The sequence below is a fragment of the Protopterus annectens genome, chromosome 16.part0 (genome assembly GCF_019279795.1).
Source record: "Protopterus annectens isolate FY-2018-M chromosome 16.part0, PAN1.0, whole genome shotgun sequence".
Classification (NCBI taxonomy): domain Eukaryota; kingdom Metazoa; phylum Chordata; order Ceratodontiformes; family Protopteridae; genus Protopterus; species Protopterus annectens.
In genome coordinates, this window is record NC_056750.1 from 270,850,134 (window position 1) to 270,875,596 (window position 25,463).

Here is a 25,463-nt window from a genome sequence, read left to right on the forward strand (position 1 = left end):
GAGATTGAAATAACGTTGAGAAAAGAATCTACCTGGAAAACCCCAGGCCCAGATACAGTACCTAACTTTTGACTTAAAGTATTAACTTCTTTGCACAAGGATTTAGCCAGGAGTAAGAACTATTTATACGCGCATCCCAAACATACACCGCACTGGTTAACAACAGGAAAAACAATGCTCTTACTTAAGAGTGAACCTGCAAGCTATCCTACAAATTATAGACCAGTAACTTGTCTTCCGATGACGTACAAAATATACACGGGAATTGATGCCGACAGAGTTTATAGTCATTTAGAAGAAAACTCAATTGTGGCTGTAGAACAAAAGGGCAATAAGAGTCCTATGGAACACAGGACCATTTGTTAAACAAAGTTATAGTGGAGATTTGTAAGAAAGGGAAGAACCGAAGTATGGCATGGATTGACTACAAAAAAGCATTTGATAGTATCCCACATTCATGGATAAAAGAGGGCTTAAAAATGTATAAGATACACCCTACACTGATTGACTACATTACAGTAACAATGAAACCGTGGCAGACAACTTTGCAATTAAGCCATGATAAAGGGCAGATTATTATCCCAGGGATAAAAATTCATAGGGGGATATTCCAGGGTGACTGTCAACCTTGCTATTCTGCCTTGCCATTTACCCATTAAGCCGTTTACTTAACAGGCTACACAATTTGGCTTCTAGAAAACAACAAAGTCTAATGACTTCTCATCATCTTTGTTTACAATTTAAAATTGTATAGCTCATCAGATGAACTGAACGCACAGCTGCAGGTTGTCAAAACCTTTTCAGATGTTGGAATGTCATTTGGTCTTGATAAATGTGCAAAAGCAACCTTTAAAAAAGGAAAATTGCAGCACCAGGAAAACATCAGTTTGGGACAAGAATATGATATAAAAAAACTTGAGTAAGAGGGGTGTATAAATACTTGGGAATTGATGAAGGATCAGCAATAAAACATGAACAAATGCGAATAAAGCTTATTAAGGAGTACTTTAGAAGACTTAAGATTATATATTCCCCGTTCTGGAGGAGGGATGGGCCTCCTTGAAACGGATTACATATATCGATCTGCAGTCGTCTGACTCCACACATCTACTGACCTCACAAAATCCAAATATGGTGAAAGTTTTGAAACATGAGGAGAATAAATATAAGATGACATCTCTGCTTATTTAGCAGAAGCATATTGATGCCAAGCAGGAATGGAAATCAAACCAGAAGTGGATAAAAACCAGGCAACAACTGAATGTGCAAAAAACAAAAGAAAGAATATAAGGTGAAGGACCAGGTGAGAAGGCAAGACAAGTGGAAAAAACATAAATATAGTTGCAAGTATAGAAAACTTCTGGAAGAGCCTCATGTTGATCAAGAATGAACGCAGGGATGGTTAAGGAGAGGTGAATTTACATCAATATAGTGGGCTACGTACACGCTGGTTTACTAAGTCCATTGAACATGTGGGAGAAACAGACATATGTAGGTTTTGTGGAACCGTATTGGAAACAGTCGCACCTTATTGCTGGTTGCAACTCTCTAATGGCAGAGGGACTGTATACTGAAAGGCATAATAATGTGGCGAGATGGTTACACTTGAGATTGTGCAAACATTATGGTATCGAAGTTGCTGAAAAACACTGGAAACATGAGCCACAGAGAATCATAGCAAATTATGAACTTTACATCACATGGGATCACCCAATACCAACAGTCCAAAAGATAGATACTAGAAAACCAGATATAGTGGTCCAAGAAAAGAAGACAAAAGTAGCATTGATCATTGAAATCTCCACACCTAGTGACTACAGTGTCTTGCGTACAGAGAAACACAAAGTCACAAAATACCTTGATCTGCAGGCAGAAATGAGCCATGTGGAAGAAAGATACCCAGACAGTTCCAATAGTAGTAGGATCAACTGGTCTTATAAAAAAAATAATTCACAATCGTATTTAGATACGTTTCCAGTTCATGTAACCGAATTGCAGAAGGAGCCATTACTGGGCACATTGCAGGTGCTGCGAAGAGCCGTGCAAGCTGAACTTACCGCAACAATAGGTGTTCAAATGGTCACTGCTGCAGTAGCCACTTCCACCTCTCCACCCTTATTGTTTGGTGTGTTTTTTATGCCAGGATGTGGGCACTTAATTTTTGTTGTCCTAGCATTGCCCTTTCAGGTCTTGGCCTCCCTTTTCGCATAGGAAAGATGTGACTGACTTTACATCCAAACTTGTTTTTTAGTCAGTTAAGCTCAAGCTGCCTGACAGTTTGGGTGCATGGCAGGTGCCCTGAAACTTTGAAAACTGGGCATCTTAGCAGTGATCATTCGGACATGTACTGTTACAGTAAGTTCAACTTTCACAAAACAGAAAGTACAGTTGTGTATCTGTCTTTCTCTAGTGTACAGTAAGATGTGTCCAGTTTCTTTTCTACAATTTTTATAAGTAACAGAAACTACATAGAGTATTACACATGCTCCTTAAGAATCTTTTTTTTTTTTTTGGAAAAAGCATGGTTGCAAATCTGGCTGAAATGCTTTTCGTGTGTTTACAATATTGGTTGACTGTTTCGGACACTTGCCATGATATTTCCTTCGACCTTTTGGGAATGCAGGGACCACTTTTATGGGAGTGAAGTTCCCTAATGGATCTGTCCGTATTATTATTTTGCAGTATGTTAACCAGGTTTGTCCTACTGGACTGAGACCAGTTTTCAGAGGGAGCCTAGGAGCAGTCTAAAGCTTAGAAAAATAAGAATTCAAGATATAACCAGTATGAATGCAGCTAAGGCCATACAGCATGGTAGCACAAGAGGACTGCTTACATAATCCTGACTGTACAGTTGTAAATAATTAAGACAGTTATATAAATTTATGTGTACAGCATCAGGAATTCAAAATTGCAAGTTTTATAACATTGTGGTCATGCAGTTCATTAAATGCAGGAGAATCAGACTGGTTAAAGGCTGTGGATTGCAATGTAACAGGTAAAGAGAGAAGATTCACATGGTGGAATAGTTACGTTGGCAGAAGTGTAAAGACAGATTTCAAGGTAAGGCGAGTAAAAAACTGACATGAGGTTAGTTATATTAATAGTTACACATTTGAGGCATTTTGAAGGTTTGCTGAGGTGAGTTTTGCATTATTTTGTGAATGCTAACAAAAGGATAAAGTCACACAGACAAACAATTCTGTAAAAAATACTAGGGGGGAGAAAAGACAAACTAGAGTTTTCAATATGTGATGCCTTAAATCTCCTTTGCATGTATCCCATGGGCCTCTATTACAGGAAGCTTGAGGTATCATACAGTGAAAACTCTAGTTTGGTTGCATTCTCTTGAAGTTTTGGAATGCTTTTAAGTCATTGATTTTCCTTGCCTCACTTCCAAGCGACTCCTACATGTATACTAGGAAAGCAGGAGCTCTCACCCATTTTGGAGAAGGTTAGTTGTTTGCAAAACATTCATCAGTAGTTTTCAAGGTGTGTAGGTGCTCTCATATCAGGAGTCTTCAGTGTACATGTGAAGAAATGCTTGCAGTAGTTTTATTGATGGATGTTAATAAAGAAGGCGTTTTGACTGTGTACATATCTAGTACCATTCTCATTCTGCTTATTTCTGGGAGCATACTGTTACCCACCACCCCTAGTGTCAGCTCATTTGTTTTCACATTTGTTTGGTTTGTACTGACTTCAGTGTAATAATTCATAGGGTAGAGTTTGTCAGTATGGGAGTCGCCATGTAGACTACAGGCTTAGTTTTGACCATTTTGCAGTGAGAACATAATCTGACAGTTTCCACAGTACTGATGGCTTTAGACTTTTTTTGTAAGAAGCATGCACCCTTTGGGGGCATGCTGTACATTGAGAGTGGATGCACATGTGTTCTTCCATGCACTGGATGATCATTGCTTTCCATTTGAAGTCTTTAAACCCCAACCATCAACTGATACTTTTGTTGCAGAGCTTCACACCATCATTTTATAGAACCGAGAAGACGTTTCCTGCCACCTCTTTTTTTTTTTCTTTGACCCTCCCACATCCTGCCAGCATACCTCTCAACCTGGAAACATCAAAAATCTGGACAAGGCCCACAGAAAATAGGTGCAGATCTGTATGCTGATTAACATCACATTTGCATACATCATTATGTAACCATGCCCACTCCAGTGGAATTGTGGGATACCAAATTTCAAATGCAAACTGTAGAGCAGACAACCAAAATATGACACCAGAGTCCTCCCACAGCCATTCTAATGTCCCATTATCTATCTGTTTATCCCCATTTACCATAAAAACTAATGTGTGCATACTGCTTTACTTCTAAAATGATTATTTGGATTTTATTTTTACATTTTGTAGCACAATGCACAAACACCAATAGAAATCTGCTAAACAAAGCAATACTGTCTCGCAATGAAAATAGACTTGGCATTAAAACTTCAATGCCCTTGAAACTCACATCCTTGAAACTCACATTAGTTGAAACCTCATTGAAACCCACACCACATACAAAGAAAATGCATCTGGCCAGTGGTGGATAAAGATTACCTTGGTCTGTTGTCAAATCATTGGCCCCTTGCACACAAAACAAGAAACATACATGTGTTCTTTGATATACATTCCTGTCTTTATTAAATTATATTCCTTGTACAGTACACTTGTTAGAGTGCATTTTAAATTTATTGTCTGAACATTTTTCCAATAGGCAGTGAAACAAAAATGCATGAACCAATAATGACAAAACTGCCCAGTTCAGAACATTTCCATAATACATTTCAATTTTTTTAGGGTGAGGGTGACAAACATTTTGGAAAGTTGCTACAATAAAATGTTATGTTACCACTATGCATTTCACTGCCAAGTCTTGAACCCAGGACCCTGTGCACTGCAGTCAGAAAAACATACCAGCATGCCAGATCAGCAATTTCCTGAAAGATAAGAAGATAAACTTAAATGGTTATCATTTTAGTTTATTCAGTTCTCACTTGTCATCATAGCTCTCAATGTCTTAGCACAAAAAACCTGTACAAAGCCAATAATGGGGGAATACAGCCCCAAAATAGGGACAAATTTGTCTTATAAACTTAGATAATTTCTAGAATAAAAGGTTTTGTGTTACTATTTATTTTCTGAAGAATATGAAGTCTCAAATTCAAATGCCTGTCATTATTTAGTGAATTCAGTCCTTCAGTGATTGCCAGAAAAATCCTGAAAACCACAGACTTTGAGGAACAGATCAAAAATATGAGGCATAAATTCACAAGTGGTGGCGGCTAGGGATTTTAGGCTCTTTTTTACTCTGTACCCAAGGTACCTCTAGCCACCAGGTGTATTAAATTGTAAGCACACACACGCCCCTACTTCAATCCTTTCCCGATTTGTTTATTTGCTGTAATGATTTGGTAACTGTGCAGGACTGTGGCTGTTAAAGGAATAGGAATGGAGGATGGTCTATTTGACCACTAAGGGTATATTTTCCATCCTTCTGTATGGGAGACACAAGGCTCACAAGACCAGCAGAGCAGTGTTAATTTATTTAATTGGAAAATGCCTTGATTATAGGAGGGCATGCAAGGCTTTGTGAATGTCTTGTGAAAGTATGCGATGGGGGATAGTGATGTAATTATCATTTGGTGGGGAGGGGTTCTGTGACTGTCACTTGTTACTATGCACATAAACTTAATAGTGTATGTATGTTAACAGACTCTGAGATGTACTTTCTGTCTTTGTGCTGCATATGAAGAAATGCTGTTATGAGATATTGCCTTAAAGATTTTATTGCAGCCACACCTGGTCTACATAAACAAAATGTACTGTGCCGGAGCATGTTTTTATATAAAGTCAAAGCTGGTGATTGAAATCAGAAGTCCAAACTATTTACTTTGTACCACTCCTGAAGACCCTCACTCCAGGCTTTGGAAATGGTGTTAGTTCTACTAACAATAGGTAGGAAGAAGCAAACTACTGTTTTTTAATTCAGGGTATAAAACATTTTAGTGTATTATACATTATTTTACGTTTTTGACACTGGATATTTGATGTATTGTCTTTATATAACCTTAAAGATTGAAGTTTTGATTAAAGAAGGTGAGTAAGTTGAGCTGTAAGGCTGTTTACAAATTAAACTTGGGAGATGAGCAAACTAAAGCAAACTCCTCTTCGTATTTTTAACAAAAAAAAAGAAGAAATTACCACGATTGTTTTACAAGAAATTTCAAAGCTGTTTTTACTGTGTTGCAGGGGCCATTATGACGGTCAGTTCTGCTGTATTTGGAGCTTATTTTAAAATTGTTGAAGTTCAGAACAACTCTTCATTAACTGACACAGGCCACTCCACAATGCCTACACCAGTTCTCCAAAATACAGAAAACCACCTTGCCTGGCTGGCCCTTGTATGCACAAGTGTATTTATAGCAGGTAAATAATATGATTTGCAAATTAAAATATTATTGAATACATGAAAATCCTAAAATTTCTGTATATTCTTAAATTGTTTTAACAGCAATTAGCTACTCTGTGGCAGAGGAATATGTGGTTGCTTTCATCTTATGTTATTGTATGTAATCTCTGCTTTCTTTTTTAGCTGCCAGTAATTGTACAGAATACTTGCACTGTATTGATGGCAGAAAAGATGCACATGTCTTGTGAACCGGCTTGACCTTGGCAGCCAGGTTCTGTATGTTAGCAAACCTTGCATTTCAGAAGTTTTTGTAACCACTGAAGTATCTGCATTCTTGATGAGAAGATCCTTTTGTGTTGTACATGTACCTGTGTCATCTATTTAAGAATTGAATAAAGGTGTTAAAAAACTGCTGTGCTTTGGTAGACATCTTTTATGGAAAGGGGGAATCTTCATAGACTCCATATCTTATGTTGAGCCCCGGTAGTTGTATCTTTCATGTCTTTGCTGATGGAGGATTCTAAAATGATTAAAAATACATGTTGAGATATTTAAAACTTGATGGTGGTATTTGCTACTCAGGGCTGCTGACTATCCTTAATGGGTCTCTGATTGGCTGGGTTTAACTTCTTCACCACTTAGTCTGGCACCCTTTACTGGAAATTCCTGCATTCTGGGGCATCCATGCTTCATACTGATACATGCAAGTAATTCCCAGAGTATCCTGAAAGCCCACCAGTTTTTTGCCATGAACCTAGTTTGTATCACGAGCACTGCAGTCATCTGTGACCTCCTGCTATTGTTTGGCTAGACATCAGCATCAGATTACCAGCCAAGACCCACAGTGATGTCTGTACTGTTGCTGCAGAGTATGACTCAGCTGTTAAAACTGTCAGAGGTTCAGCCTTGCCGCTCAAAGGTAAAGAAAAAAAAACTTTTGACGTACATTGCAATGAAGCATTTGCTGGCCCTTGAAAGCTCCTCACATGAAAATTGACAGAGAAGGTGGTTCTTATCCTAGATGGAAACAGAAACTAAAGAATGTCGAGGCCTGATCTGTATATAGATAAGTATATGGTTCAGATGGCGAGATTGCCCTCAGTTACTGAGCTCTTGAGCTTCAGCCATTCTTGACTTTGTAGATTCATAGTTTGCTACTAGGCAATAGATCAGTTAAGTCTTTTGGAGCCTAGCTACTGCAGTCCTACTAGTACACTCAACTGGAAGATGATGGAGTTAGGGAGATGCACTGCTTGCTCTCACATGTGGGAATACACCCTGGGAATCCTGTACTCCCAGGCAATCAGCTGAAGTCCTTAGGTGACCGACCAGATTCTGGAGTGAAGTTGTTTAGCCACAAGATTGGTTTTTAGGTTGGAGTGTTATCCTGGGATGGTGTCCTTCAGACCTGGTTGGACTGGCATTTTCTAGTTGAGAGTTCTTTAGGTTGACCTGCCCAAAGACTTGTGTCTCAGAGGCTGGATATCATGTAGATATTTGGTGGATGGTGAGAGCCCAGAGTGTGAAATCTCAACCTTAAGGAATACAATGTGAAGCCCACAACTGTCCTTGTGCTGACCTACTCTTGGTGTGCACTACCCTTGATTACAGTCAAGGGGTCAGTTCATGGAGCCCAGACAGTTGGTTGTCACGCACTTAACTTTTACAAGTTGGTCTGTGTGAGCATATTCCCATTAATAGAGGATGCTGGTACTTAAGAGTAGCTGCTACAGATGAGTCATTGGATACTGAAATCATTTGCTTCAGGCCAGACAAGGATGAGTCTGCCTCACCATCTACTTTTCCATTGGATGACTCCTTACTTTGAAGAGGCCTTCAGATTTATAAGTAGCAGCTTGGACTAGCTCTAAGCCATTATGCCTCTTAGCTCTAAGCCATTATGCCTCTGTATCTAGAAGCACCTGGTAATTTTTTTTTTGCTGAAGAACTCTAGGTTATGCTTGCCTTGAGTCATTCAGGATAGCATTAAGGCAATCTGGAAATGCATTGACTCTGCTCTGCTCTTCCAGCTCCAAAGACAAATGTCTTTTTAAAAGTCCTCCAGCCACCTCCTTGTCCTTCGGGTCTACCATGAGCTTCTCTAAAGCAGTTGACAGAATAAGTAAATCTCTCGGGGATTCAGATTCAGTTGGTAGTGCTCCCATATCTGTCTTCCACAGGACCTGTGAGCTTCAGACCATCCCCAATACCTTTAGTTATTCCAGATTTAATTCCTCCTCCTGTTTTGGAGGTACTAGATTTGAGAATCCTGGGATTGTCCATGTTTGACCCTAAGACTTGGTCTTTGTCAAATACCATCTCTGATCCAACTGGCATCTCTGATCCAACTGGCACCAACTTTATTGGTGCTGGAGGGCTCTTGATGCCGTAGCTTTGGCAGCAGATCTGGGATAGGGGTTTGACTCCTCCAAGGCTGTAAGAGCCATCCATTCTCCTTGGGGCTTTGGTACTAGACTGCTCAGCTCTGGGTTCTGCATCGAAGCAGTGTCATAGTGATCACATGAGTCAGGTGGCTTCAGCTCCTACTGGGGTAGTCTTGGGCTTTCCATCAGCTGCTGAATTTGAGGCAGTGTAGAGAGCTTTCCGTTTGACTGGAGATGGGGTATTCTTTCCTCCCTTGGGTCATGCCCCTCCACAACTGTCTGTACTGAGTCAGCTTCTTCAGTATCAGGACAGCTGGTCCATTCAAGCATCAACACAGTCCTTATGCAAGACTCCCCATACACATCTGGGTCCTCCTCAGACCATCCCCATGTGGAAGCCTCCAGAAGCATAAGTGCAAGAGGAGGCACATTGATTCCCCACAGGAATCCTTGACAGAAGACACCAACTTCAGTGAAGGAGACCGGGACCCCAGTGAAGGAGACCGGGACCCCAGATCTTCCTTTGACATATCATTTGGAAACATTCTTGAGCTTCTGAGACAGAAGGTTGGTTGGTGTTCCGATGCCCCTTCCCAGGAGGAATGTGTTTCTTGAGGCTTTCAGAACTGACTAAGCTACAACCTGGGTTGTACACCAAGCAAACAAATTGGTGGATCTCATTTCATGCCGGGCTTGGAAGGAATAACTGAGACCATTCCTAGAAAGACAAGTACATAGCTGCACTAAAGGACCATGACCACTAGAGCAGGGGTCCCTAGTTGATGCCATGGTGGGTGTGGCAGTCAGCACTTGCTAAGGAAAGTCCTTCTGTCCACCTACTAAATGGGGGTCTAGGGCCTTAGACAGATTTGGGAAGCAAACCTTTGCTTCAGCAACCTTTGCCCTGTGGTTACTGAATTACTTGGCACACTTTCCAAGGTTCCAGAGGGATTTGACTAAGGAACTTTCCAAATCCTTCTCAAGGTCCATGTTGGAGGAGGATAAAAAGACAGTCTCTTCCTAACTTGACCACCTTTCAATCGTTGTCAAATGCCTCCATGCAGCTGATCTCCCACTCTGTGGAAGATGTTTAGAGAGTGGCAGGGTTCAGGAATTACTGTTAGGAAGCATGCCAGGATCTGCCTTTACAGAGCCCTTCAAGATGTCCATCGGTGCACCTTTGATGGCTCTACCTTATTTGGAACATAGGTTAGAGACCCTCTTCAGGAATGAGCGAGGTGGGAAAATCTTGTCTACAGTATGGATATGCTTTTTTACCCCTTGGGACCTGCTAACGGAACCAGAAAGGAGGTGAAAAGAGGTGGTTCTGAAAATCACAAGAGATTTCCCAGGATTCCCATAGAGCCAGATCCTTCTGCAACAGAAGGGAGAACTCTAATGGCAAAAATCACCCACACGGTATATGGAGCCTTCAAAAACAAAGCCTCAGAGGTCCTTTTTCTAAGAAGCCTTTTTCAGCACTCCTGAACAGTTGCTTGACTGCTGTAGTCTGGAGGTGCTTGTTTCTGCACCCGGAAACTTAGGCATCCATCACCAAAGATGCCTTGGTGCAGAAATTAATTACCAGAGGCTATTGCATTTCCTTTTCCCTTCCTCCCACCCAAGACATTTGAGAAATTCCCGATATACCCACCCCATCAGAGAAAAGGTGCAACCTTAGAAATTGAAAAGCTGCTAATAAGAGTAATCCAAGAAGTCCCACTAGACTATTGAGGGTTTGAGACTTGGTCAAGATTCTTTTTGGTGCCCAGAAAAACTGGGAACCTCAGCCCAGAACTAAACCTAAGCCCCCTGAATAAATTTGTCAAGCATCCAAATGTCGCTTCAGTCTGTTCTCCCACTTTTGCTGAAGGATGATTGGATATGCTCGATATCTCCAGGATGTCTACTATCACAAAGTAGACTGACTGTCCAGGAGATACCTTTACTTCCAGGTGGGGGCCAGTCGTTTTCAGTTCAGAGCCCTGCCCTTTGGTCTCAGCACAGTCCCCCAGCTGTTCACCAAATGTATGGCACTGGTGCAGCTAACATGAGATTGCTCTGAGTCTTGCTGTTTCCATGGCTCGATGGCTGGTTCCTCAGTGCTCCCACCAGGCATCTACTAATGCACACCAGGGACTGCCTGCTCCATACGTATCTACACCTGAGTATCACAGCTAACTACAACAAATTTCATCACTCCCCCACTCAAATCCTGGAGTTCATAGGTGTTCATCTGAATATGGATTCTCAAATGGCAAGACTTCCTCAATCCAGAGTGTTACATCAGGCAGCACATCTATTGTCTCTCCAATCACCACTGGCCAGGTTGTTTTTTCAGCTTCTCGGTTCAGTGGTGGCCTCCATAATTCTTCTGCCTCTGGCAAGGTTTTATATGAGGGGTACTACAGTGAACCCTAGCAGTACAGTGGTCTACGAGTCAACATTCCATGACATTTCCCATTAGAAGATCTGCAACCATGTTCCTGGTGGATTCATGCACCAGGTGTTTCTCAGGGTCATCCCTTTGTCCTGCCTCCTGTCTTTGCCCAAGACCATGGTGACCATGGACGCTTCCCAGCTGGGGTGGAGGGGGCATTACTTGGGCAAGGTAGTCCAAGGCACATGGCCCCCTTAAGAGGCCAACCTTCACATCGACATCCTAGAGAAAGAGGGCAGTTCTAGTGTTGCAGGCCTTCCAGGCCATTCTCCTTAGGGGGATGATTGTCATACAGATGGTGCAACATGTTAATAGTCTAGTTCATCAGCAAACGGGAGGGAACCCACTCTTACCCTTTGTGTCGAGAGGCAATGAGGGTGTGGCAGTGGACGATCTATTCAAACCGTTTCTTTTGGCAATGCACATTCCAGGAAAGCCCAACGTTTTAGATAACAGAATAAGCAAATCTAGTCTTCTGACTTTCGCATGTTTTGTCAATCCTTCAGTGACGAAACAGGTTTTTCATCAGTGGGGTCAACCATGTTGTGATCTTTTTGCACCTGCCCCAGTGTTATGTAAACAGAGAAATCACAATGGGCCCACACTGACATGGAATTTTCTGTGAAAAAGGATGTTTGAGTTCAGCATCATAGAGTTGAACTTGGGGAATCGAGCCTTCACCCAGTAGGAAATCTGTGTATGGTAGAGCTCTGAATGCCCTCTCTTATACAAATCTTTTTAATTCCTGACTTGTATTTCAGACCATTGTCTGATGTGACAACATATCCCTTTCCTGGAGAATACAGAGCAAAACTTCTGAAATTGAGTGCTTCCTTGCCCTTGAGGGCAGACATTATTTGTGTAACCATAGAAACCTGGTGGTAGTGTAGTGATAAATTTTCCTGTGTTCCAGACTACAGTGCTTATGCCTTGTGGTCCACTGGCTAACTGCAGGGGGGGAGTATCTGTGTGGGGCGACGAAAGCCGACACACTTTGGCTAGGCTTATAAATCCCCTCGGGCAGATAGCCTAGTACCTACCTATGAACATTATATATTGTCATTCCACATAGAAATCTGGAACTGACTGAAGTTCAAGTAACATTCATTATATTGTTGCCTGTTCTACAACCCATACTATGGCCCCATTCAATGTTTACAGAGTAACAACCAGTTAAAGTTAATGATTGAAGCAGATACCTTTCTGATGAGCGACTTCAGCTATTCTCACATTAACTGTCAGCATATACTACCAATAACAAATATGCCCAGATATTTCCAGACTTTGTAAAGGCTAGTATATTTTTTGTGTTTTGTTAACCTAAGTAGAGCAGTGATCCACAAGGACATTCAGACTCTGCCTCTATTTCCTCCCTTTCAGGTAGGTTTACTGAGGAACCATTACTGTCCGATGTACGCTCAATGATAAATAATAATAAAATAAACTTTTATGGTAGAACTCCAATTTTTTAAGAGAGGGAAAAAGGTCCTGGCCTTCTTAAAAAAAAAAAAAAAATTAAAAATAAATAAAATTCAAAAAAAAAAAAGGATCCCACTTAAAACATTTGTCTGTCAAGCCTGCCATTAGGAAATGCAAGACAGGTTATAGAAGACCAGCCTTAAGGCTACTTTTACTTGTACGAGGAAGCTTAGATCTAACAAACTAAACTTCTCTCATGGTATTTCCTTGACTGACCTCAAAGAATTTGCCAATGTTCTTGCAGACAAATTTTCTACCAACTTCATCACAACACACCTTCCCCTCTGTTCCCCTATTCCCCTTCACACCTCCTCTCCTAAAGTCACTTTTTGGCACTTTCCAAAACTAAAAATTCCTTTTTTATGGGTCTTGACAATATCCTTGTATTTCTGCTGAGAAATGCCAGGTTCCACCTAGTGATACCTCCAAGTCTTCAACCAGTCTGTCTCCACTGATTACATTCTCAAGGTGTGGAGAAGCACTATTATTGTGCCCCTAGATAAAGATAGTACTTCTGACCCTGAGAAATTGCAGGTGAATTACCCTCACTGGTATTTGCAAAGCTGTGGAATATGTTATAGCTGAGCTGTTAAGCAGCTGTATATGTAGTGTAATATAAAAAATACAACTCTGACAGTGAATTAGGCAGCAAAATCAAGTTAACGAGAAACGGATTTAATAAAATTACAATCTCTCTAGCGCTTCAGCCACAGCCTTCTAGGAGTACAAAAACCCTAAAACACACACCTTTTATACATAACTTAAATGCATCAATTAAATAATTAACTCACAATTAATTACAAGAATACTTTCCAATTAAATTCTTTGTTCATGCCCCTAGGGGCTTAAGTGTCATACTTTAAAATAAAAACTGTTTCTTTATAATGCAATTTATCCTTCAAAACTGTTTCATCACATTCAACAATTTGTTCCAGGACACATGCTTTAAAATCACATAATTCCCCTCCATGAACTGTATCACAGTTTGTCAACATTTATTGATACTGCCATCTTACGTTGCCTTTTAACAAAACATTTTTAGGATCAAGTATGTTATCTTTGCACATCTTCCCTTTTATGATCTCGGTCTTCTCACATACCAGCTGTCTTATTCAGGGTTCTAGTCTGTAGCTAGAATCCTTCCTAGACATTATTGTTTTACATCAGTGCAATAAAAAAGATATTACTGCATACTGTGACTCTATCATGAATCTTTGATAACAGCACCACTATAGTTTCTTCCATTTCATCTTCTCTGCCTCTCCCATTAATTTAGATAGACTGGCCTACAATAAAGGCTGCCTTCCACGGTAGAGTTACTTAATTTTCAAGGCATCTTGCCCTGTCTGACCTTCCCAGCAGTGTTTTAGTTGCTTCACCAATTTTTTTTAACCCTCACAGGTGTCTTTAGCTAATGTTTTTCCTCTTTTGAATTCTACCTTCTCATTCCTCCATCATGGACTTTCCAGCAATATTTTTTCCAACTTCCTTGTTCTTTCACATTGACATTTGCTGTCTTGCAAGTAGGAAATGAAAGCATAATTCATTTCCTTATCTCCACAACCGTGGTATTCTATCATTTCTCACTTTTTTTTCAGCTTGTTTACATTTGCATAATGATGGAAGGAGACCGTAAGCCTATCTGTTGTACCCTTTTAATTGCCTTAACAGCGTATCTCCCTACCAGCAAATTTTTTTTTAATTGTCCCATGCCCTGTTGGTGTCTTTCTGGATCCTTGTGGTTCAGGGTTTAATTCTTTAGCTTTCATTTGCTTTACTGTGTGGCCTTCAGCAAGTCGCTTAACTAGATAGTGATGGGGAAACTGGGAATTTGTGCTAGCCCCCACAATGGTCTCCTGGACTGTAAGCCAGGTAACTTATCTATGTTCTTGTGCACCATTGTCTTGTCCTGTCCATCTCTTCTGGTTTGAAGTCAGATGGGCTCCAGTTCCTTTAACCAATGGTCATTTTCCCCTCCAATCCATGAATGTTTTTGGCAGGTTTCCTCTGGATTCATCTGGTAGCCTGATATCGTCTTTATTGTATGGTCTCCAGAAATGTACACAGTACTCAAGTTGTGGTCTGACTGAGCCTTATATGGTGGATATGCTGTACCTCTTTATTTTTGGAATCTGTCCAGCTGAGGATACATCCCAGTATTCTGTCTGCTGCTGTTAGTCATTTTCTGTTCCAGGAGGGCCAGTCCTAGCGTGATCAACACTTTAAAATCCTTTTCCTGCTCTGTTGCCATCAGTTCACTCTCCCAACTGGTATTTCACATTAGGGTTGTTGCTCTTAAGTACAGTACTTTGTATTTGTTTGCATTAAACATTAATTGCTAACTTTTTCTTCCCACTTGTTCAGCCATACAAGTACTGTTACGATTCTGTCATAGTTCATGTCGGTGTGAATGACCCGAGATGTACCTCACCTAACTATATGAAGAGACACATTGTTCAGCTCTCTGAGTATATGTCCCAGACAGATATGCCCCTAGTCTTAAGCAGCATAGTACTCTCACCTAGAATGATGCAACAGTATAAACAAAAAATGATTGTTTTTCGGTAATAGGCTCAGTTTTTTGGTGTCTTTCAAAGGGGATCCAGTTCCTGCAAGCCTGGGAAGCCATGGTTGTCAAACCTCGCTGCTTTGCCGCAGACTGTTTGCACTTGACACCTCTAGGCTTTCAGCTGCTGGCAAAGGCCCTTGTTGCTTCCCCCAGTGCCTTTTTAGGCAAAGTCTCAAACATTACCAATGTGAAATTATCCACGAAGAGCAAAATAGGGGTCATGCTGATGAATGCCAGGAACTTAAACCAAAAACTGCACTCCCTGGAAAGTACTTCTATCACTAGAAGATGTAGATGTCTGTGCAGTCACAGAAACCTGGTTCAAGGCCTCAGAGTACCTGGCTTTGCAAAGCTACAATGCCTTCCACATCTTCAGACCGCAAAATAAACATGTAAGAAAACAAAGGAGATGGTGTTTCAATCTATACTAGAGCTAGTCTAGGTAGACTGGACAACTCCATGGAGTTACTCCAGGTTACAGTTAGTAAGACCCCCATTCAAGTCATAACCAGTTATAGATCTCCCTCCATGGGTCACTACACCCATAAAGCTTCCTTCTCCAACCTGGAGACGATCCAAATTTTACTTAACATGCAAGTTATGGGGCAATTTCAGTTTTCCCACCATCAACTGTGAAACCTATGCTAGCCCTAACTCGCTAGTGCAAAAGTTCCTTGACTTTGTTAATTCAGTTGCCCATACCCCAACAAGGGGAACAAACATTCTGGATCGGGTCCTCCCCAACATGTCAAACGGATGCACTGCCGCAACTGTCGGACCCACACTAGTTAAAAGTGACCACAAATCAGTCACCTTTGAGCTGACACTAACACCAGTACTCCTGAAGGGTGAAATCAGACTAAAACATTTCCCCAAGACAAACTGTACCTTGCTAGGTGAAGATACAAATGCATTCCAAGCCCATATCTAAGCTGGAAGTGGTAACTGTGCTGAAGCTTATACTAAATTTCATAAGTGTATAAACTCGGCCGTACCAGAAAGAATCAAAGCCAGTGCCCTAAGTAAAAACAAGCGGTCATGGTGGACATCCATCACCAACAAACTTTACAATAAATGCAAAATGTTGCTGTCGAAGAAAACAAAAACAATGGAAAAGCATCCTCCACAGCCTCAACAGGCTAACAAGGGAACTTGTCAAATCCAACAAGGGCTTCTTTGCGAGAAACTTTGCAAGTGCAGCCAAGGATAGCCATAAAAGCCTTTTACAGCTATATACGTAACCTAAAGAGCAGGACCCAAGCATGTGCAGAACTAGTGGCCAATGGTATCTCACACACCGACTCCACAGGGATAGCAAACCTGCTAGTGGATAGGCTTGATGAACATTTCACTCCATTATTCCTTCCTATCTTACAACAAACCTTCCGTCAACCCCCCCCCCCCCTCCCCGTATCAGGAGAGCAGGTCCTCAAAACCTTGTCCAAGACAAAAAGCACAGCCTCTATGAGACCAGATGACATCCCAGGCTGTCTTTTAAACAGGGTAAAATATGAACTAGCATCACCACTAAGTACCATTTTCAATCCTAGCCTTAACTATAGGCTTTGTTCCTGCGGAATGGAGAGCAGCAACAGTTATTCCCCTCCACAAAGGTAGACTAGCAACAAGCACAGGGAATTAGACCCATAAGCCTGACCAGCCTCATCTGTAAGGTCATGGAAAGTATCGTATCATTATGGACCTAATAAATAAAGATGCAGGTGACTTCTGTAAATCAAATGGGACTAGGACTACCAATTCCAGGGACCTACATATGGCCCACGACTTAAATAGGACATGTTGGAGGAACAGATTTTGTCTTCCAGTGACTGCCGCGACTTTGGAACAGGCTAGCAATTCATGTGTAACAGAGCACCTCTATAATGCTGTTCAAGAGGAACCTTGACAAGTGGATGGGGCACCATAATTTCTTACTGGGGATAGAGCCCACAACCCTCCTGGATATGGGCAGTCATCACTAAATGCAGTCTTTGGTATTAACTAGCATTTGTATGGTATTACAATGGGATGAAACAACCAGGCTTAAAATGACCTCCAGGTTGATAGCCTAGTAATATCTTGTGATCCTATGATCCTTTCTTGATCCTTCTCTAGACTCTCCTTCCTCCCCGTTTTCCATATACAGTGGATATAAAAAGTGTACACACCCATGTTAAAATGCCAGGTTTTCGCGATATAAAAAGAGGCCACATTAACAGGTCACATTAAAGGTGGGAAAAAGTTTTGAAATTATTTATTGTGGTCTAATTTTCTTAAATCACAAAAACTTGACATTTTAACAGGGGTGTGTACACTTTTTATATCCACTGTATCTTCATGTCAACAGCAAGGACGGTTGATCCTGTTCTCTGTTTTCTCAGATGTGCGAGTCAAACATGCTGAAGAATACTGGAACCAAGATAGACACGTGCAGCACTGCACTTGTCACTTTCCTAATTCTGACATTGTCCCTGTCAACACAGCACTCTTAACTTTTACTACACACGTACATACCTATATACACACACGTGTGTGTGTGTGTGTGTGTGTGTGTGTGTGTGTGTGTGTGTGTGGTGTGGTGTGATTCTGTCAGTGGAGTGAATGATTGAAATGCAGTTGATCATTCATCAGTGTTAAGATTTCAGATGAATGGAACATTGTGTGCAGTTTCATGTGAGTTTGGAAAGCTGATACTGAACCTTTCAGATATTCTGAAGATTTCGGCATTACGGTGTTGGAGTATTTGCACAAGTAATAGGCAGGTTAGGGTTAAAGCCAAGGGTTAAGTAAGGGGCTAGATGAAGTGTAGTGTATGTGTGTTGGTGCTTGTGTGCATGTTCAAGCTGTCTTGTTTAGTGGTAGTGCTACTGAAATTTTTTGAAAGGAAAGGGGCAGGATTAGGGCTAGCTAGTATTAGTAATGCTTGGTGATGCTAATCCTGCCCCTATCTGAATATGTAGCAAGGTTTTTATTGATCAAATTGCAAAAAGAAACTTTCTTTAGAAATTTTTTGATATACTTTTTTCCGAAATGGTGACCATCAGTCGGTTTAGTGTCTTTATTTTGCATTTTGCTAAATCAACATTACAAATAAGCTTCTACTGTCTTGTCTTTCTGCTGTTAATGTCTAGCCGATGTCTTAGTAAGTTTCTACTGGCTTTTGCTCTAGTGTTCAGTTACAGTACCTGATGTTTTGCTTTATGAACAGCATAGTTGCAGTAAGTAAGTTTCTAGTGTGCTGCTGTCAGGTTAAGCGTTTTTTCTGCTGCTAATCTTTAGCATATATTTTAAAATGTTTCTACTGGGTTCTGCTGCAGGGTTAAGATGTACTTCCTGATTGCATACTTTATGAACAGCACAGTTACTGGCTAGTCTAGTCTAGTCGAATGTTAATCTGAGAACGTTAAGGTTGTGAAAACAGTTTGGTTGTTGCCTAGTGTTTTCACCTCTGTTGAAATTCAAGCTACTTATTCTAACTTGCTCCAGTATCACATCGGTATCACATTTACAGACTGTATGTTGTGGAGCAGAGAGTGGAAACTAACTGAGAGAGGTGTTCTATTTATCCTTCTAAAGTCTGGAAACCTTCATCTCCATAATCCCAATTTTGCATACTGGCTCATCTTATGTTAGCTGCTTTATTTTCCATCTGTTTTTCTAAACTGTGGAAGCCTCCATTTTAGTAATCCCAAACTTGCATACCATGACATAACTCCTATTAGCTGCATTATTTTCCAGTTTAAAGGCTATTAAGCACAAATGTACAACTGTGAAATATAATGCATTACTTATGTTGGCCAAACACTACTTAATGAAGGAGAGCATAGAAGAATAGTACTTTATCTACCCAGTTCAACTACCAAACAATTGTAATTATTTTAATCTTTCTTTCTCCCAGAGTACTTACTGAGCACAGTATACCCCTGACTATTCCAACTGAAAAAGTAAGGCAGTCACACTGCCAAGGGAGCTTCTACAGTTAGTTTCGCTGTTGTAAAAGCACAAAAGGAGAAATGCCTTCAGTTAAAACCAATATAAGGCAGTTTCCAAGAATCGTATTAAATTGCTGAAATATCTTGTTTTCTGTCGCTTCTGCATCCATGTGTTCTGTACTGTAGTGTTAAATAGGTTCATACTAGGCTATCTGCCCTAGGGCATTTAAAAGCCTAGCCAGAGTGTGTGTGGCTTTCACCACCCCTTAGGATGAGAATACTATACCCATTAGTTTGCTGTGCCTCTGTCCAGCAGTGATACAGAGATGATTCCCGGGGTAAACCTACGATCTCCCATCCACTCGTCAAGATTTCTCTTGAACGGAGTCAGTGAGGGGCTCTGCCTCACATGGACTGGGATTCTGTTCCATAGTGTAGGGAGTCTCTGGGTGATGAATCTGTCCCTCCAGCACGTCCTATTTATATCCGTGTTGAGGTTTGTCTCTTGCTCTCGTGGCTCTGGTGGATTTGGATTTTTTGAGGTGGAGCATGTCCATTAATTCCGGGTTGGACATGGCCTTGTATGTCAGGCACAGATCACCTCTGAGCAGACGGTATGCGACTGAATAGAGCTGGAGTTTCTTCATTCGGGCATCGTATGACATATGTTTGAGCCCCTTTATCCTTTTGGTGAGGAACTTTTGGGGTCTTTCCAACTGCTGCAGGTGTCTGGTAAGGTACATTCCGAATGGGGCGTTGTACTCAATCATTGGTCTGATAAGTGAAGAGCACAGGGGTACAATGACCTCTCCTGATCTGGATGTGAATCCTTTCATGATCAGGTGGGCAATGTAGAAGGTCTTCCTAACCACTTTGGCAATGTGAGTGTCAAAAGAGAGGTTACTGTCAACTTGGGTCCCCAGGTCCCTGATAACTTCTTCCGTATTTAATGGTAATTAGGGGTTAACTTGTTTTTCCCAAAGGGTATGACTATACATTTTTTGGCATTTAGCTTAAGGCCATGGCTCTGGCACCAGTTATCCATTTCTATGAGACCTTTCTGGAGGATGTCTGTGTCTGATGGAGTGTCAATTATGGTGCCCAGTTTGCAGTCATCTGCAAATTTTGTCAGCCACAATCCCCCTATGTTTGCCTGCACTTCAGAAAAATAAATGCCGAACAAGAGGGGGCCCAGGACTGAGCCCTGTGGGACACCGCTCGTGACCGGCTTAGAGTCTGACATGGCACCAGCAACTCTAACCCTGTGTGTTCTGTCCTTGAGCCATCTTGTGACATATGGGTTTACATCTAAGCTGGTGAGCTTTTCTATGATGCCCGAGTGGGGTATTGTGTCGAACGCTTTTGCTAGGTCAAGGTAGGCTGTGTGAACTGCCTTACCCTCATCAATGGCCTTAGTGACTGTTTCGAAAAAGTCGACCAAGTTCAAGAGGCAGGATCTGCCCTTGACAAAGCCAAATTGGGTAGGATCCAGTGTCTGTAGGTCCCCGATGTCTTTATTTACAGAGTTCCATTATGATCCTCTCCATAGCTTTGCAGACAAGGCTCGTCAAGCTTATGGGGCGGTAATTTCCAGGGTCCGTAGAAGCACCGCCTTTGTGGAGTGGGACCACAGTTGCCGTGCGCCATTCTTTGGGTACGTATCCTGTAGTAAGGCTAAGATTAAACAGCAGCCTTATGTGTGGGTTTAGTTCCTCATTGAGTTCGTGTAGCACACAGCCGGGACACCGTCCGGTCCCATTGATGCTGTGTTTTTTGCTTTAGAGAGAGCAGCTCTCACCTGGGCATCTGAGATGTTTGGGAGGCTAGACTCTGGTGGGATAGATATTTCTCCTTTTGGGGGAGGGAGGGGAGAAATTTGCACTGAACCTGTCTGCCAGTATGTTGGCAATGTCTGTGGGTTCAGTGATTTTTTTTATCATTTTGGACTAATTCTGAGCATATCTGGGAGTTTCCACCCAGGTTTCTAACATAGCTAAAGAAGGCTTTATGATTGTCTTTTGTGTCATTAGCGATTTTTCTCTCAAAGTTGGCCTTGGATGATTTTATGAGTGATCGTAGTTTTTTGCTAGTATTGACCAGAGATGCCTTCCCATTTAGGGATTTTGCTCTGTCATGTAGTAGCTTTCTCCTCTTGTAGAGTTTGTTTATGGCTGGAGTCCACCAGACCGGGCGCCTGCCTTTGGTGGAAAGGTTTTGATTTTATTAGGGATTGCTTGATCCATACATTCCTGGAGTTGCTCGTAGAAGGCATTTGTAAGGGTTTCAGCAGCGTGGCTTGTGGTTTCCACTGGCTCGGGGGCCTTGAAGGATACCACTCCAGTCTTAAGAAGTGTGAAGTTTGCTTTTGAGAAGTTCTTCACTGTGGTCTTTTTTGCTGGGGGTGGGGGCGGGATGTGGATCTCCAGTGAGATTAATTTATGGTCTGATCTCACCAATGAGGGATATACTTCCGGTGTGGAGCATTTTATCCCCATGTTTGTGATGATCAGGTCTAGTATATTTTCTCCTCTTGTGGGAATGGTGACTAGTTGTTCCATAGCATTTGAGTTTATGAACTCAAGGAACCTTTGGGCTAGGGTGTTGGGGCTTGAGTAATGTTCCCAGTCTATGTTTGGGTAGTTGAAGTCACCCAATATGATGGTGTTTGGAGAGACATTCATACTCTCCAGTGTCTTCAGGAAGGCTGTGTGGATTTCCTGAGTTTGAGAAGGTGGTCTGTAGCATGTTACAAACTGTAGGGCAGTTTTACCTATGGTTAATTGCACCTGGATGGTCTCCGATGCTTCGTGCGTTGCCACTAACCTGGAGGTGTGGGTATCCTTTATGAATATGGATACTCCCTCCTTTTGTGGTTCGGTCCGGATTTTGGGGCGGAACGCATGATATGAGGTATAACCTGATAGTGCTGGGGTGCTCTCAGGAGCCTTGAACCAGGTTTCAGTCACAGCACAGACATCGATGTTCTCCATACTGAGGAGGGCTTCGAGGCGTGCATCTTGAGGTTTAGACTTCTGGCATTGAGCAGTATTACCCTTAGTTTTCTCCATTTTTGTTTTCTAGGCGGTAGGTTTATCATTTGAGCCTTGCCTAAAAAGGCACTATGGGGTGGCAAGAGCCTTTGCCAATATCCGAAGCCCAGGGTGACAGGTGCAAGCCGTCCCTTGCAACAGCGTGGCTTGTCAAGCATGTCATCCCAGGCAGACAGACATTTGACCCCCTTAGAATGACACCAGTAATTAAGCCAATTATTAAAGCTGATCATTTTGTCTCTGTATTGTGGCATCATTCTTGGTGAGGGTAGGATACTGCTCAGGGTCAGGGTCATACCGGCCTGGGCTACATAATCTGAGAGCTCCTCTATGTCTCTTTTCATGTAGTCCAGGGAGGTATGCCTCAGGTCGTTCACACCGGCATGGACAATGACTGAGTCATACTTGTACTTGCTGTGGAGTGACCTGAGTGCTTGTGTTATGTGGCGGATTCTAGCGCCTGACAGGCAGCTTACTGTGATATTTTCCTTGTTCAGTCTGGTGAGTGGGACGTCAGTGTGTCTGACTATGGAGTCACCTATAACAAGTGTGTCTGGCATTGTGTTTGGCCTTAAGGGCTGTGACTGTTTAGCACACTGACTTTGAGAACTGTGTGTTGCATGTCTTATGTCTTGAGGTGGCAGTTGCTTGGGTGTCTGCTTTGGAGGCCTCTGTAGTTTTGGTAGATTTTTGATCAGTGCCTCCGAGTATGTCTTTGTGTGTTTGTGTTTGTTTTGTAGTTGTGATAGTTCTATGTGAAACTGGGTTTGTGGTGTGCGTGGTTTCCTTCTCCTCCTGTCTGGTCTTGCCAGTCCTGAGTTGAGAGAGCTCAGCCTCCAGTTTGGCTATATAGTTGCATCTCTCACATGTATTTGTGTTTTGTGGGAGGAGGAGTGGGCTGTCTGTGTACATGAGGCAATTGTAACATTGCCTCAAGATGCCCAGATTCACCAGCTGAACAGGAGAGGACGCTAGCAACTGACCCTTCGACATGCTAGAAAAAGTAAAAAGGTTTGCTGTGTAACTGAGTCAGAAGGGACCTATAGGGAAATGGGTACTCAAGGGGATTCTAGGCTAATGTAGTACTTAGTATACAAGTACTTTACCTATATAAAAATGCTTTAGGAGCAAGTGCTGAGGTTTTTGAGATAGAGAATAGACTGTTTAGATTGCAAGTAGAGAAGTTCTAAGGGAAAAATTGAAGAGCAGACTTTACGGAGCCAGAAATAGTTTAACCTTGTTTAACCGGCGCTGCCCGATGGTGCTCTATGGGCAACTCCGTGCTAAATCACGCTAAAGCGGGCTTTATAGCAGGGAGTTGAAAAGAGCTAGGAATTGACCCAAAATGGCCAATAGACTACAAGTTTCTGGCTGGAACCACTGCTCTAGGGACAAATAGGCTGCTCAGTGCTCCCCACTCCCACTGGTGAACAAAGAAGTTTCCCTTTATCCAAATAAGGATATGGAATAGCACAGGAACCAAGCCAAAGCCCAGAGATCAGCAAACTCTGAAGACTGGACTATTCTAGTTCAGTAAGGCGGGAAAACAAGATTTTTTTTTTTTTTTTTTTTTGCAGAAAACAGAGGAAAAACGGACAGTAAATGCTTTAAATGCTTTTAAACGGCTAGCGCACTTGAGTGTGTTAGCCTACAGGTAAAATTAAGCAACAAATAACTTTTTTTAAAAGTGCAAAATAGTTAATCAACACAAAAACAGTTTAAATAGAATGCAGAGCTGTATAAACAGGCGAAAATGCAGTCGCTAAGCAGTAAATAATCAAAAAGTCAGAAAAAAATACTTAAATCAGGACAAAGTCACTCTTTTGCTCTCTGCTGCTTGTAGAACTCTGCAGGACACCACGAGGAGCTGTGCTGAGTTGAATACAAGCGAAAAGCTGCTAAAGCGGGCTTTATTACAGGGGGCTGAAAAAAGCTAGGAATTGACCCGAAATGGCCAATAGACTACAAGTTTCTGTCTGGAACCACTCCTCTAGGGACAAACAGGCCGCTCAGTGCTCCCCACTCCCACTGGTGAACAAAGACGCTTCCTTTTATCCAAATAAGGATATGGAATAGCACAGGAACCAAGACAAAGCCCAGAGGTCAGCAAACTCTGAAGACTGGACTATTCTAGTTCAGTAAGGCGGGAGATTTTTTTTTTTTTTTTTTTTCTTTTTTGCAGAAAACAGAAGAAAAACAGACAGTAAATGCTATAAATGCTTTTAAACGGCTAGCGCACTTGAGTGTGTTAGCCTACAGGTAAAATTAAGCAACAAATAACTTTTTTAAAAGTGCAAAACAGTTAATCAACACAAAAAACAGTTTAAATAGAATGCAGAGCTGTATAAACAGGCAAAAAAGCAGTCGCTAAGCAGTAAATAATCAAAAAGCCAGAAAAAAATCTGTTGGAAGGCTGTCCCATCCCCCACCTACAGGCATTGTGCTGCTTTAGTTGAAACTGAATTAACATTTCAGTAGATTTTATTGTAGCACATCTAAATTTCCCTGGAGAAAGCAAATAAAGCCCTCAGCAAAATTAAATGATGTGACCCACATAAAGTAGTTTAAAGACCTTGCCTTTGTATCACTAAACATTCTACCTGTTTATTTTTGGTGGAAAGCCATCTGTGGTGGATGTAACTGCATTCCAAGTACCTGATTGCTGTGTTTGTCCTTGATACACTGGGGTTCATTCTGCTCCCCTACCCTTAATTGCCACCCACCCCAAATCATCTACACTTATCCTAAGCTAATTTCATTCACCACGTTCCCACCAATCATGAGATAGCTTGCAGTCTAGTTTTGCCTGTCCTTCACACACCCGCTAACCAATTTCTACCTTCTTTCTTTCAGCTGAATTTTTTTCTACATTGTAACTTGACAACCTCTCCCACTTCACCCAAACCACAACTAGTCAAACCCTATCCAGCCTATCACTATCCTGTTTACATTTCCACTATCCTGAGCACTCCCATAATAATTAACATGCTATTCAAAGTGCTACAATTCACCTCTTCCCCCTTCTAGCACACACAACCAACTATCATACACCTCTCGAAACCAAACTTGTGCCCATTGCCCAGTCTATTGCTGTAAATGGCAATTACTCCCATATTTCGTTTTGTATAACTCGCAACTTTTACAACCTATCTCACATGCATCTTTTCAAACAAATGTATATAAAAGTAGCTAACCCAACC

General features: G+C 41.7%; 1 protein-coding gene across 1 annotated transcript in view; it reads left to right on the top strand.

Annotated features, from left to right (window-relative positions):
• The window catches only part of SLC2A8 (solute carrier family 2 member 8), a gene marked incomplete in the record, with an annotated part of 454,119 nt that overhangs the window by 265,553 nt on the left and 163,103 nt on the right, over positions 1-25,463 (top strand). The window contains 1 exon segment of the mRNA XM_044058812.1: positions 6,250-6,426. Within this exon segment, the coding sequence (XP_043914747.1) occupies positions 6,250-6,426 (177 nt within the window).